Source organism: Arabidopsis lyrata (genome assembly GCF_000004255.2).
Source record: "Arabidopsis lyrata subsp. lyrata unplaced genomic scaffold ARALYscaffold_8, whole genome shotgun sequence".
Classification (NCBI taxonomy): domain Eukaryota; kingdom Viridiplantae; phylum Streptophyta; class Magnoliopsida; order Brassicales; family Brassicaceae; genus Arabidopsis; species Arabidopsis lyrata.
The window spans coordinates 22,833,247-22,846,489 of record NW_003302548.1 but is presented as its reverse complement, the minus strand read 5'-3'; the positions used below and the strand labels follow the sequence as shown (position 1 = coordinate 22,846,489).

General features: G+C 41.6%; 5 protein-coding genes across 8 annotated transcripts; 2 read left to right on the top strand and 3 right to left on the bottom strand.

The window, feature by feature from the left end:
• Window positions 1–648: 648 nt before the first annotated feature.
• On the top strand, window positions 649–1,197 carry LOC110225821 (thiosulfate sulfurtransferase 18-like). Its single transcript, XM_021015838.1, has 3 exons — window positions 649–747; window positions 873–926; window positions 1,012–1,197. Exons 1-3 carry the CDS (start codon window positions 649–651, stop codon window positions 1,108–1,110), a joined length of 252 nt encoding a protein of 83 aa, XP_020871497.1. The 3' UTR covers window positions 1,111–1,197.
• A 75-nt stretch (window positions 1,198–1,272) lies between these two features.
• LOC9301159 lies at window positions 1,273–3,533 on the top strand. Of its 4 annotated transcripts, none has more exons than XR_002332575.1 (8): window positions 1,273–1,533; window positions 1,613–1,757; window positions 1,827–1,917; window positions 2,017–2,423; window positions 2,501–2,635; window positions 2,718–2,785; window positions 2,883–3,010; window positions 3,099–3,190. XR_002332575.1 is itself a non-coding variant. In XM_021028241.1 (8 exons), the coding sequence occupies exons 1-8, from the start codon at window positions 1,479–1,481 to the stop codon at window positions 3,254–3,256; spliced, it is 1,116 nt and encodes a 371-aa protein (XP_020883900.1). In that variant the 5' UTR covers window positions 1,273–1,478; the 3' UTR covers window positions 3,257–3,533. The 4 variants fall into 4 exon arrangements, 3 of the variants coding, with proteins under 3 accessions (XP_020883900.1, XP_020883909.1, XP_002866769.1); XM_021028241.1 differs by having other exon boundaries at window positions 1,273–1,528; window positions 2,883–2,944; window positions 3,099–3,533; XM_021028250.1 differs by having other exon boundaries at window positions 2,883–2,997; window positions 3,099–3,189.
• Window positions 3,534–3,772: 239 nt separating this feature from the next.
• On the bottom strand, window positions 3,773–5,905 carry LOC9301158 (ferredoxin--NADP reductase, leaf isozyme 1, chloroplastic). The gene is made up of 9 exons (XM_002865037.2): window positions 5,646–5,905; window positions 5,323–5,554; window positions 5,108–5,241; window positions 4,910–4,988; window positions 4,742–4,833; window positions 4,592–4,669; window positions 4,444–4,506; window positions 4,129–4,363; window positions 3,773–4,044 (listed from the first exon to the last, which is right to left on the bottom strand). The coding sequence occupies exons 1-9, from the start codon at window positions 5,748–5,750 to the stop codon at window positions 3,977–3,979; spliced, it is 1,086 nt and encodes a 361-aa protein (XP_002865083.1). The 5' UTR covers window positions 5,751–5,905; the 3' UTR covers window positions 3,773–3,976.
• Window positions 5,906–6,046: 141 nt separating this feature from the next.
• LOC9301157 lies at window positions 6,047–8,589 on the bottom strand. The gene has a single exon (XM_002865036.2). It carries the CDS (start codon window positions 8,193–8,195, stop codon window positions 6,237–6,239), a length of 1,959 nt encoding a protein of 652 aa, XP_002865082.1. The 5' UTR covers window positions 8,196–8,589; the 3' UTR covers window positions 6,047–6,236.
• A 405-nt stretch (window positions 8,590–8,994) lies between these two features.
• LOC9302841 (calcium-dependent protein kinase 28) lies at window positions 8,995–12,298 on the bottom strand. Its single transcript, XM_021028223.1, has 12 exons — window positions 11,781–12,298; window positions 11,330–11,460; window positions 11,184–11,225; window positions 10,982–11,093; window positions 10,807–10,885; window positions 10,549–10,718; window positions 10,328–10,454; window positions 10,122–10,237; window positions 9,928–10,035; window positions 9,767–9,829; window positions 9,488–9,661; window positions 8,995–9,391 (listed from the first exon to the last, which is right to left on the bottom strand). The coding sequence occupies exons 1-12, from the start codon at window positions 12,066–12,068 to the stop codon at window positions 9,233–9,235; spliced, it is 1,569 nt and encodes a 522-aa protein (XP_020883882.1). The 5' UTR covers window positions 12,069–12,298; the 3' UTR covers window positions 8,995–9,232.
• Between the last annotated feature and the right edge of the window lie 945 nt (window positions 12,299–13,243).

Sequence of the window (13,243 nt, the reverse complement as noted above, 5' to 3'; positions counted from 1 at the left end):
AATGTGGAGAGTACAGATTGGACCGTGGTATATTTTTAAAAATGTTTTGTTTTTTTTTTCTTTTTTTTTATAAGTGTTAAATTTTTTAATTTTGTGTAAACTAATTGGATACAACATCCAAACCCCTAAGAGGTGTACTAGGTGCAATATGGTTACACATTATTAAATTTTTAACACTTGTATTTTTTAAAAAATGTTTTGTTTTTTTTTCTTTTTTTTTATAAGTGTTAAATTTTTTAATTTTGTGTAAACTAATTGGATACAACATCCAAACCCCTAAGAGGTGTTCTAGGTTCAATATGGTTTACACATTATTAAATTTTTAACACTTGTATTTTTTAAAAAATGTTTTGTTTATTTTTCTATTTTTTTTGATAAGTGTTAAATTTTTTAATTTTGTGTAAAGTAATTGGATACAACATCCAAACCCCTAAGAGGTGTTCTAGGTTCAATATGGTTTACACATTATTAAATTTTTAACATTTGTATTTTTTTAAAAATGTTTTGTTTTTTTTTTCTTTTTTTTATAAGTGTTAAATTTTTTAATTTTGTGTAAAGTAATTGGATACAACATCCAAACCCCTAAGAGGTGTTCTAGGTTCAATATGGTTTACACATTATTAAATTTTTAACACTTGTATTTTTTTAATGGAAAGCCTTGTGATCTCTACTCTAGGTAGAGCGAAGAATCAAGACTTCTTAGAGCAAGTCTCTTCTCTTCTCGACCAAGCTGATGATATCCTTGTGGTAACTCTTTTCTTCCTTAATTACTTTTTTACACATAGGAAGTCCTTAAGATCAAAATCACATGAAGAGGGATTTTAATCATGGGGTTGATAAAATATGGTAAATGATATGTATGATACAAACAGGGTTGTCAGAGTGGAGCCAGATCCTTAAAAGCCACAACTGAACTTGTTGCCGCAGTAAGTATATATACTAATTTATACACTCCGACTAATGTGTTTAATCTCCAAAGAATCATTCATATTATATATGGTAAAAATATAGGGTTACAAGAAAGTGAGAAACATGGGAGGTGGCTACTTGGCCTGGGTGGATCACAGCTTTCCCATCAACGAGGAGGAGGAGGAGCCATCTGCAAACTAATCATATTAAGATTCTCATCCTTCTTGTCGAATAATATAATTGCCAGTGTGATGTAATAAATCATTTTCTATTTAGAATTGCGGTATCTTCTTTCTTTCTTTCTTGTAATCAAAACTTTCAATAAAAGCTGTGTGTGTGTATTTTTATAAGTGAAATAAATACAAAACCCTTTGACTTTGATTGTTTTACTTTTTGGGCTTTTTGAGTATCTATAAAAAGGCTTTGGGCTGCTCAGCCTTTTGCGCCCTGCTCTTCTCTGTTCTCGTCCCTCCGACTAATTTTCCGACCAAACACTTGTCTCTCTCTCTCTATGGAAGAAACGTCGAAGCTACAGTTACCGGAGACTTTCCTTAGCTTTCTAGAGGCTAATGGCCTTGATCCTTCAATCTATACTCACGGAAATTCCATTCCACGCTATGTAAGGTAACTCGAGACCACCACCCCCTCTTTGCTTTTCTCAAGATTTGGCATTGAAACCCCGAGAGGTCCGTTCCGTTTGAAGGTTGAAACCTGGGTTCGAGGATGCTCTCGAAGAGATTGAATCCCAAATTAACTGTAAACTGGACAAGGTGAACTGGTTACCAGGCTTTTACTCTATCCCTCCACATGTTCATATAGCCAGATCCAAGGCCTATCAGCAAGGCACGGTGAGAACAACCAAACACCAATTCTCCTCTCGCTTATTCGGTTCTCATAACCTTTCTTCGGCTTTCCAGATGTACGGAATCGATGCAGCTTCCGGTGCCGCTGTCTCAGCTCTTGCTATCTCCCCAGGAGACCATGTCTTGGATCTTTGTGCTGCTCCTGGTATTTATTTATACATCTCTCTTCTCTCGTTCCACCATCTTACTCGTTGCGCTGCTTTGATTTTGTTCTGTGTCCATTCGGGAATATTATTACTCTCAGGTGCTAAACTATGTATGATGCTTGACCTACTCGGTGACAAGGGCACTGCCACTGGTGTCGATGTTGCAAGGCATCGTCTTGCTGCCTGCAGAACTATGCTTCTCAAATATGGGCTTGCTGAAAGGACCCGTCTTTTTCTTGCTGATGGAACCACTTTCTCAGTACCACCAACCACAAACCTACCATGTATGGACGATCATGAAGACACATTCACGCAGTGGACCTCCCGTAGACCTTACAAACAAAGGAAACAAGAAGCTAAGGCCAGGAAGAATTCTGTTTTGCCGCAGAATGGACAGCCCGAAGTTATTTTCTACGGACAGGGTTCTGGAGTAATCGGGCTTACAAAGAAGCAACTTTATACATCCCTTGACCAAGATGATTATGCATATTGTGGGTATGATAAGGTATACTTTTGATCCGCGGATGCAGATACAGTCACTTAAAAGTGACACAACTTAAAGATTGAAGTGGAAATATGCAGGTTCTTGTAGACGCAGAGTGCACACACGATGGTTCAATCAAACATATCCAGAAATTTGAGCAATGGGGTTGGACAACTCTGGAACGCCGTGTACTGGATGCTGAGAGAACCGATAGAAACTTATCAGCTCTTCAGGTAAATTCCATAAGTTTGTTGGTGTTTCCTGTGCCCTTGTTATTGCCTCTCTGGTGATCATTGCCAGGGCCTTTGTTTGCAGTTGAATCTACTGAGAAATGGATTCAGATTGTTGAGAGAAGCTGGCACCCTAGTGTACAGCACTTGCAGGTGAAAATCCAATCACAATAAGCTCTTTGTGCTCTTTTTTTTTTTTTTTTTTTTCTCTTTTATCCTGAATCAGTGATATAATTCGTGTAACTATCAGTTTGACGCATGCCCAAAACGAAGATGTGGTGGATCAGTTCCTTGCTGAAAATTCCTCTGCAGGTACATAAAATATATTCTTTGTGCTACCGTTTTCGAGATAAAACTCAAACTTTGTAGGTGCTATAGGTCAGATTTTGTTTGAATCTTGTATTTCTTGTTCCTTACTTATGGACTAGTGGGGAGACTAACAGAAAACTGGGTTATGATGATGCAGAGCTACAAGAGATTGAAATGGCCGAGGATTGGCCGTGTAGAAGTGGTCGCACGTCTAAGACACTGCGGTTTGATCATTCCACCTCAGCAACCAGCGGCCTTTTCGTTGCAAAAATCAGGAAATTGCCATCCAACGAAGCAAAGAAGAATGTGTTGTAATACCTCACTCAAAAAGGTCCTTAGGTTGATGACTCTACTTAAAGTTGGCTACTTTTAGCTTCTTTCTCCGTTTGTTTAAAGATTAGAAAGTGGATTGCTTAGAGCCATTGGGTTTAGGATTTGCCTAATCCCAAATTCATGAATTGCAAGCTGATTTGTGTCCACTAGAACTTTTCAGTCCCACCACTTTTCTACTGTCTTAGTTTGTCTGTACATATCTAATTGTGATGTTGATTATAACAAAATAACGAATTATATATTTTCAATTCAGAAACCAGTCCCCTTTTTTGCCGGAATCCTTTACACATCGTCATTACTAAATGTGGAACAAAAAGAGGACCGATCCAAGAGAAAAGTATTAACTTCACCAAATTTTAGTGACCATGATTGTATCTGTGTAACTAACTCAAAGATCCACACCATAAATTGTACAAAAATCTGAAGAGAAAAGTTTTTGACACCTAGTCCTCTTTTTCATATTCAGAGTCCAAAAAGAAAAGTTTTTTAGAAATGAAAAACATAAATCACAAAACTCACTATATTGTTGCAAGAAATATAACATGAACAACAAGTGAGAAAGACTAGTTTGATGGTATTGATGCTCTCTTTTGAATGTTTTGATGGAAAATCCTTGAGAAAGAAGAAAGAAGCATAAATGAAGATTTCACAATGCATCAGCTTTTTATCTACATTATATAATAACTCCCTCACAAGCCTTCATCAGTAGACTTCAACATTCCACTGCTCACTCCTCTTCAATTGCTTCTTGTACTCCAACCAATCGATCCCTGTTCCCACCCAAACCAAACAGTTTAATAAAACATGTGGCACACACTTCTCAAAAACAAATGAAATGAAATCAATGTCCTCACCATCTTTAGCAGCAAGTGAGACCATAATGTCATCGATACCCTTCTCCATACCCTTAAGACCACACATGTAAACAAAGGTGTTGTCTTTCTTCAGCAACTCCCACAGCTCTTCTGCATACTCTGCCATTCTTGTCTGAATGTACATTTTCTCTCCCTTCTCGTTCGTCTGCTCTCTGCTCACCGCAAAGTCCAGCCTGAAGTTGTCTGGGTTCTTCTCCTTCATCTTCTCAAACTCCTGTCATTATCCACACAAGTCAACAACAGCTTTTGCACAAGACAACATTGGTAAAGTTGACTAGGATTTAGCTTATGTACCTCCTTGTATAGCAGTGAGCTGCTTGTGGGTACACCTAAGAAGAGCCAGGCCAAACCATTGAACTGCACATATAATTGGCAAATTCAATTAGTGAGTGTGTTATAATTGGCGACAAATGTGTCTCAGAGAGTTTTCTTTTGGTTTCACCTTGTAGTCCTCGTGTTCCTCGAAGAACATTTTCCACAAAAATGATCTGAATGGAGCTATTCCAGTTCCTGTTCCAAGCTAAGGAAACAGAAAACAAGAAGTAATCAGTACAAGTGTTGATTAAATTATGCTCTCTAAGTGAGGACATACCATGATGATGGTGGCATTAGGGTCTTTTGGCATAAGCATTTCCTTCCCAACAGGTCCAGTGATCTTAGCTTCATCACCCGGCCTCAAGTCACCTGAAAACACCGGAACATAACAAACACTAAGAACAGTTCAAACCGTAATCGATCCAACACTAGTCTTCTTTCTTACACAAGAAGTTGGAGCAGACCCCCTTAACAATCTCTCCGCTATCATTTGTGTAAACTAGTCTCTTGACACAGAGAGAAACCTGCAAAAGAAGAATCCATTTGCCAGATAAAGAGAAGATCATTTTGTAATCATTATATATATATATATATATATATATATATATATATATATACTTTGTTAGAGGGATTATTTGCTTACGGTCTTGGAGTCTCCAAAGTCACCAATGGCACTACTGGCGATAGAGTAAAGCCTGAGCTTGTGCGGCTTCCCGTTCTTGTCAATTCCCTCTGGAATCACTCCTATCGATTGCCCTTCTCTATACGGAATCTCACCTAATTCATCAACGAACCTAATCACTCGGAAAATTCCTCAGAATACAAAATGCAATGCCTTAAATAAAGGGATTTACGTACCTTGGGTGGTGAAGACAATGTGCCAGGTCTCACCGGGAGCGTCATCGCCGGTGATCTTGGTGTTCAAGAGGCAGCGACCAGTGTAAGGGTTCTTAGGTTTGAATTTGTTGACAACAATTCCTTCTTCCTGTTTCTTTGACTCCTTGGCTACTTTAACTGGTGGTGCCTCGGTAGTATCTGTTGTCACCTGAGCCTTCACTGACACAACTCTCCTCCTGTAACACAGTGTGCTCTGTATGTATAGCAATTATGCATGTCAAGATCCAGCTTTTTGTTTGTGATTCAAATATAATTAAATGAAATGAAACGAAACGAAACGATACCTTCTTGAGGAAAATCCTTTGAGGGGATACAGAGGATGTTTTGGTGGGGAGAGAGGATGACTTGGAGGAAGGTAAAGAGACTGCAGCACTTAGAGCAGCAGCCATGGTTGATCAGAAGAACTGGTGGAGATCAAAGTCAAAAAAAAAAAAAAAAGAAGAAAAAGGTTAGCGGGAGATATATGATGAGGTTGTGATTGGATGTGTGTGGATTGTGTGAAGGGCAATGCGAGGCCAAGTGTTACACAGGATAAGTTATTGCTGCGCCTATTGTTCACATTTCACTATATCTAATGGGCTCAAGCACTATTTGATGGGCCTCTTATACTCATCTATTTTGACATGGGATGGGAGTCATCCCTCCCTCCCTCACTCATCCTTTCTCGTTGTCTCCACACACGAAATAGTTCAAAAGAGAGGCTCAAATAAATAATCAATGAGATATCGTCTGCAGATATATGAATCTGTACAGAGAAGATCAGCCAGAGAAATGCTCAAAAGCCTTTTTGTTTTTGATTTACACGGGTAAGGTATTAAACAACAAGGTACGTATTCTGCATTCGCCGCTGTTCAAGAAAAAATCGAAACAATGAATCAATTGAAATTGAAACCCCTCGATCCTCTTGACTGGTAAAGGTCCAGTCTGCTCTTTGCCTCCAGCAACAGTGCTTCTAATCTCTCCAGCTGTGTCACCCATGACTGCTTCGAAGCCCACTCCAACACTGCCAGAACCTCGTCCTTCGCCAGCTGTTCGCTGTCTGGAACATTGAGTGCTATGTAGCAGAGGAGCTCTAACGCCGGAATCTGGACGCCACTCTCTCCAAAGTAGGCCAGCTGAACCAAATGTTTGCCCCCTCCAGCTTCTATAATGCCCCTCGAGTGATCTTTGTGCAAGTAATTATCCGTGCAGGCGAACTTCGTGAGGGCAACTGCCGCTTCCACTGTCACTTCGGGCTCTCTTTCGTCCAGAAGCTTCACCAGAGGCCCAATCATCCGTGTCTCGGTTGCTCTGAAAGTTCTAGCAAGGTTCCCTATGGTTCTGATGCAGGGGATGAGTAGCTCAGAATCAGCAATCTCGATGATTCTAAGCACTTGATCAACCACAGCCTTGCAGGCCGGGGAATTGGGCTTGAATGCGGAGCGTCTCAGATCAGCGTCCTGCTCTGCAACGGCCGTAATCTCCATTAACGCCATAGCTGAGTTGTATCGAACCTCCTCGTTGCCCTTATCAATCAGAACAGCGAAGCAGAGGAGAGCTCTGGACTCTGTGATGCTTTTGCAGATGGTGGAATTGCCTTTCGCCAGCTTCCACAGCGCTCTGGCAGCCATTGCCTTAATCTGACACTTGGTAGCTGCGTCTTCCAGCTCTCGAGTCTTGGATGCGCTCGAAGTTGAATTCTGGTGCTGCTGTAGATTGCTAGGTAGCTTTACACCATTACTCTGGCTCACACCGTTGCTAGTCGACTTCCTCGGAGGGTTTGCCCTAACAGCCATGGTATTGACGACCACATTGTGCATCTGATTCGGCATTTGCTTCCCAGTAGGATGAGGAATCGAGCTCTGATCCTCGTCAAGGCCCTTGGGCAAGGCGGCGGCGGAGGAGGTGGAATTAGGATTTTCCTTGGCGAGAGCGACGGCGTGGTGAATGGAAGTAGCTTTGTTAGTGGTGGCAATGGCGTATTTGCTGTGCTCTTGCACCGTTTCGAAGGCCAAGTGGCCAACGAGTAGCCGAATGGCATTGTGCTGAGCGAAGACGTCTTGGCACTTGGGGTGATTGGACACAAGCTCCGACGTAGCCCACGCAACAACCGCCTGGACTTTCATCGGCCCTTCTTTGAGGACTTTGCCGAAGACGGAACAAGCGCCGCCGTGAATCATGTGCTCCACGCTCTCCGGATCACGGCCCAGTAACCCTAACGCACGCGCGGCGTTCTCTTGCCCCTCGGGCTTCCCTTCCTTGAGCAGTTTAAGGAGAGGCACCACACCTCCTTCCTCTATGATAAGCTTCGTGTAGCGATCGTTGTCACGGGCCAGCGATACCAGCGAGGCGGCGGCATCGGAGCGGTCTTCAAGCGATCCGGTGTAGAGAATGGCAATCTGCTCCCAGATCAGGCAAAGGATGGGTTCGTTGGCGGCGATTGGTGGAAGACCAAGGTAGCCAGCGTCACCACGGTCTTCCGCCGGAGCGGAGACACGGAGGAGCCAGGAAACGTCTCCGATAGAGTTCTCCAACTGAGCAGACATCTTCCGGAACGCGGCGGCGGGGATGATGGTGAAGACGCGCTTCATGAGGCCATTGGCTCGGCACTTAAGGACAAGGGAGAGAGCCTTCTCAAGCATTTGCTCCGTGTCATCAATGATACGGCGAGTGGGTCGCTCGTAGAGGTCGTTGCTGGCGCGGGCAGCCTGACGGAGAAGACCGGCGAGCTTCTCGGTCTTAGCCTTGAGTTCGCCGCACTCCTGCTTGAAGGAACTAGCCTCATCGGCGGCTTTGACCACCTGGTCAGACAATTGAATCGGCTTTGCTAGGATTTGCTTGACGATGTCCGCCATCGTCGAGATCAGATCAATGGCAAATCGAGATTCAGAAACCAAAAAAGAAAGAAAGGACAAAACTTTGAGGATCTAGGGCAAAAAGGAAAAAGCTTTTTTTTTCTTGTCAACTGGGTTTTATGGAAGCCGAGAAATTGACTGGATCGGAAATAACACTAAGAAAGAGAAAAGAAGAAGAAGAGAATTCATTGGAGAGATGGTCGACGGACGAATGATTCCTTGAGAAAATGTCAAACGCGGCCGCTGATTACTGTCCGAAATTACTAATATGCCCCTTCTTATTACTTACTGACTTTTCCCGTCTTCGGAAAAAGCCAAAAAAAAAAAAGGACATACCATATGCATTTTGATAAAGCATATCCCGGCGGATTTTCATCAACATTTCTATTTAAACCAACTTATCATAATCTAATAGAGATTAGTATCTTTAAACGTGACTAGTCAAATTGAGAGATCACCAATTTACATTCACCGAACCTGCAAAAAATGCACACATATATATCCAATTAGATTTGAGATATTCCTTTAACAAACATTGAATCAATCATTGTTTACTAAATTCGTTGGAGCCACTCAGATCCTGGCTGGATAATACTCATAGAAAAGGGTGTGTTTGGTTTGGTGCTCTCAAAACGAATATTATACTAAGAAATATGGAAACAGACCAAATATATATGGTAGAATCGAAATTACAGCTGGCTCTCTATGTTTCTTTGGTGGTGCCCATCCATTATTAAATTTGGATTCGGCCCCCACTCAGAGAATTCCACGTGGCCTCCTCCATCTACTAGTAGAGTAGTAACCTTAAGAAGAAGAGCTCTCTCGTATTTCATCAATGGACAGTTCAATAAGAGTTTCACTCCACTTTCTCTCTTTGGTTTGGCTGCCCTTAAACAACCAAAGTACTTACTTACTTATCACTACAAACGCCAAAAAAAGCCCACTTATCTTACAAGCAACATTACATATAACAACAAGATAAGACAGATCACATCCCAACAAATTACATTGTGTCCTTACACCTCTTCTAGTATATACTACCGAGGATTCCTGTGGCCTTGAGGACTTGGAGCTCTCTGTGAACTTATGCTCGCTGTTCTTAGGAGTCTCCTGAACTCATGCAGGCTTATTTTCCCATCTCTGTCAATGTCTGCTTCATCCAGCAGTGGATCTATTGATCCTCTTAACCCCGTGTGCTGAGGATTCACAAACAAATTGGGTTTCATCACCCCACTTACCTAAACATCTACTCTACCTACGATAAATATTAATAAGAGGTTAGTTAAGCTTACCATTCGAAGTTCCTCAGGCGTTATGTACCCGTCTTTGTCAATGTCAAATTTTTCAAACGCTGCTCTTGACCTTAGCTGCCATTTCTCTGAATCATGTTCTTCCAGTTGATGAACATGTAGAGCTGCTGCTACAAACTCTGTGAAGTCCACTAACCCATCAGTGTTGCTATCAATCTGTGACCAGCAAAGATACAAGTATACAACGGCTCATTATGAAATTACGTCTTCCTCTGATACCCCCAGAGATGCAATTTCAATGGAAAAGAAGAATGTAACTACCGCTTCAAGGATCTCAGCAACTCGTGAATCCTTCAGTTTCCAAGGAAGATCTTTGGCAAGTGCCTGTAGAAAATAGGCCAAATGGATACATAAAGATTAACTGATCATGCCTAGATTTAATTAGTAATGTTCTTAAAGCAAAATAACATGAGCTTTTTTACCTGTCTCATCTCTTCAAGACTAATGACACCATTTTTATCCACATCAATCGCATCAAATTGATCTCTGAGGTCAGAGATCTCTGCCTCGTCAAGTGTGCTAGCAAGCGCCTGTCAGAAGGAGAAACACAAAGCATGTGAGACATGTTCGGATCACTTTGTTTTTATCCATCGAACAACTTCCTCATTCAACTTACCCTTAAAGCAAATTGCTTTAGACGGCTGTATCTCACAAATTGACGTAAGTTGTTAAGAACTGAAATATCGACAGGGATATCAGTAGCATTCCCGCCTTCTCTAACCCACGCATGTGCTGCAAAGGCAAGAGACAATACAGCATTAGTCAAAGAATCCGCCGTACATGAAAAAATCACTAACTAGTACTCAAAAGTCGAAAGCATACATAGGGCTTGTGCAGCAGTTAGCCGTGCTCGTGGGTCTTTTACAAGTAACTTTTTCACAAAATCTTTGGCGCTGTCGCTTATAGTTAACCATGGTTTACGGCTGAAGTCAGGTTTCTTTCTTAAAACCTATATTCATATAGTACATATTAATAAGGAAGGCAGAAAGAAATAAGAAAAGCTATAGAGATAGAAATCCAGTGAATTAAGTTTTCAGCTGCACCTCCTTAAATATACCATCTTCTGTCCTATCCCAAAAAGGCCGCCTCCCACAAAGTAATATATACGTAATCACACCAATGCTCCACACATCTGATTCAGGCCCTGATCTGCGCTTTAGTACTTCGGGAGCAACATAATAGGCGCTACCAACAATGTCATGGAACCTTTTCCCTGAGAAGGATCGAGTTGTTTATAAGAAGAAATCAACAGAATAGGCTCTACCACTTTGCTAGTGTGGATTTTGATAGCTTCTACTTACCTGGTTTGATAAAATCCGATAAACCAAAATCTGTAGCCTTTAGAGGCGAATCTAGTTGAGCTGATTTGAACAAAAAGTTCTGCAAGAAATTGGAAGAGGAGCAAAAGCAGAAGATTATTATTAAAAACAAAAAGCACATGAGGACTTGCTAAGAGGTATATGCAAGTGAAAGTACCTCCGGTTTCATATCTCTATGTACAAGACCATGTAGATGGCATTCTCCTGCGACTTTGAGCATCTGCCTAACGACAACGGCAGCATCTTTCTCGGAGTATCGATTACCTTTCCTGACAAAAGAAGAGGGAAAGCGTCAATAATGAGAAGGTAAGTTCTTTCTTACAATACCGGTAACAGAGTATTGAGAGATGCAAACTAACTTGGATAAAATCCTATCCAGCAATTCGCCTCCTTCGCACAACCTAGAAGAAAAGCAAGAGTAAAATGATGTGAATGCCGCCGATAGAATGAGACGGTTGTTTGCATAAAAGAAGAAGATAAGAAATGAGGAAAGGAGGAGACTCACTCCATAACAATATAGACGTAATCGTCATCCTCAAAGGCATTGTAAAACTGAACAACATTCTCGTGGCCAGAAAGAGCTATAAGAATCTGAACCTCTCGCTTGACATCCTCAACCGCAATAGGAAGAACCATCTGTGAGCGTGAAGTGAAACTCAAAGCAGAGCAGAGGATGCAGTAAAACCACAGAATAATGTTGCAATGAAGATGCGATGAAACAGAGAAAGAGCAGTAACTAACTAACTAACAAGTAAAAAAACGAATCAAAGCAGTTGATACATTCCCAAAAGTAAAACAATCTTGTTCTAGAAAGAAAAAAAGAATCTACAACTAGTGTTAAAGTGAATTAAAAAGATGCCAATTTGTTTATCTGTGAATCTACTAGGGTATTGGAGGAGGATATAAACAGAGGGAGATAGATACCAAGAACTAGTAAAAGGGCTGAAAAAAAGTACCTTAGTCTTATCGAGTCTCTTAACGGCGACGCGATCTCCGTTGGGTTTGTGGATGGCGACGTAGGTGTAGCCGAATTGACCATGGCCCAGCAACTTGCCGATGGTGTAGTGGTCGTGGAAGTCTTTGGCGTAACCAAAATCAGTACGCTTGCCGCAGGGGATGGAGCCGGTTCGGCGCTTGGTATCGATGGGAGAAGGAGCAGCCTTGGATTTGGGGTTGTTGGTCTGACTGCTTGGTCTACTGCTGCTAGCACCAGTGACTCTGATGGCGGAGAAACAGACACCCATGGCTCTGAATGGAGATGAGAACTTTAGATATGGAAAGAAGAAAAGGGATTATTAATAAAAGCAGAGAGAAGAGAAGAAGAAGATGAGAGGAAGGAGAAGATTAGAAGAGAGTTGAGTTGGTCAAACCCAAAGAGCCGAGTGAACCCCTCCTCCTGGACTTGGAGGAGCCCCAAGGAAAGATCCTTCTCACTTTCCCCCTTTTCTTTTTTTTTTCTTCTTCTTTTTTTATTACTATATCTGTTTTCTTACACAAACAAACCGAACAGCAGTGGAAAACACAAAAAGGGTTTGTTACAATTTCAGAGATTTTTTTAACTGTCATTTCATTTCGTTTCACGAAGACCGAAATAATTAAATCGTATTTTGGTGTGAAAGCGAAGAAGACCATCCTGTCCTGTGTTTGGGCCCGACACCATCCCCCGGAAAGACTCTTCGACTCACCTTCAGTTTTGCATTATTGCCTCCAAAATTCTCATTTATTTTACTTTCTAACTAACTCCATACTATTAGAGTAGAGCCTCTCCTAGCCTGGATCTTTTCTGCATTTTGTACTTAGTATTCTCAAGTCTCTCTCTCTAATTCTACTCGCGTTTCTCCCTAAACAGTACTAAATGAAATAATCTATTTTGCAATTCCGGTGACTGACGGTGCATCACTTTCACGTGCCATTCCAACGCACACCCGTATTCCTTCGACTCACCTTCAGTTTTGCATTATTGCCTCCAAAATTCTCATTTATTTTACTTTCTAACTAACTCCATACTATTAGAGTAGAGCCTCTCCTAGCCTGGATCTTTTCTGCATTTTGTACTTAGTATTCGACTTCTTTGCATTGAATTTGTCCCAGTTAGGAATTAGGATGAAAGTAACAACAAATGAAATAATCTATTTTGCAATTCCGGTGACTGACGGTGCATCACTTTCACGTGCCATTCCAACGCACACCCGTATTCCGATGCTTTTTTGTGTTTTTCCTCTACCCGTACTCCGAAAGGGATCAAATAAATCACATGGTGGTAGGCGATGTTTAAATTTGGGCTAATTCTGGGCTTCCAACTAAAAACCAATTGGCAATTAGTGGATTGGCCCTAACCCTTTATATATTCCTGTGGCCACCTGGGAATTTACCTGCGGACTTGCTCAGGCGCCCCAGACCACCAGTTTATCAGGGGGCC

Excerpts from the sequence above, each read along its gene's own strand:
- LOC9302841 (XM_021028223.1), bottom strand. The coding sequence starts at position 12,068 with ATGGGTGTCTGTTTCTCCGCCATCAGAGTCACTGGTGCTAGCAGCAGT. Across the intron at positions 10,455-10,548 it reads AAGATGGTATATTTAAGGAG|GTTTTAAGAAAGAAACCTGA; the intron begins GTGCAGCTGAAA and ends ATATGAATATAG. Across the intron at positions 9,392-9,487 it reads CGCCTGAGGAACTTCGAATG|CACACGGGGTTAAGAGGATC; the intron begins GTAAGCTTAACT and ends GTGAATCCTCAG.
- LOC110225821 (XM_021015838.1), top strand. The coding sequence starts at position 649 with ATGGAAAGCCTTGTGATCTCTACTCTAGGTAGAGCGAAGAATCAAGAC. Across the intron at positions 748-872 it reads AAGCTGATGATATCCTTGTG|GGTTGTCAGAGTGGAGCCAG; the intron begins GTAACTCTTTTC and ends TGATACAAACAG. Across the intron at positions 927-1,011 it reads CAACTGAACTTGTTGCCGCA|GGTTACAAGAAAGTGAGAAA; the intron begins GTAAGTATATAT and ends GTAAAAATATAG.
- LOC9301159 (XM_002866723.2), top strand. The coding sequence starts at position 1,421 with ATGGAAGAAACGTCGAAGCTACAGTTACCGGAGACTTTCCTTAGCTTT. Across the intron at positions 1,918-2,016 it reads GGATCTTTGTGCTGCTCCTG|GTGCTAAACTATGTATGATG; the intron begins GTATTTATTTAT and ends TATTACTCTCAG. Across the intron at positions 2,636-2,717 it reads GAAACTTATCAGCTCTTCAG|TTGAATCTACTGAGAAATGG; the intron begins GTAAATTCCATA and ends CTTTGTTTGCAG.
- LOC9301158 (XM_002865037.2), bottom strand. The coding sequence starts at position 5,750 with ATGGCTGCTGCTCTAAGTGCTGCAGTCTCTTTACCTTCCTCCAAGTCA. Across the intron at positions 4,989-5,107 it reads ACTTTGGAGACTCCAAGACC|GTTTCTCTCTGTGTCAAGAG; the intron begins GTAAGCAAATAA and ends CTTCTTTTGCAG. Across the intron at positions 4,507-4,591 it reads AGGAACACGAGGACTACAAG|TTCAATGGTTTGGCCTGGCT; the intron begins GTGAAACCAAAA and ends TTATATGTGCAG.
- LOC9301157 (XM_002865036.2), bottom strand. The coding sequence starts at position 8,195 with ATGGCGGACATCGTCAAGCAAATCCTAGCAAAGCCGATTCAATTGTCT.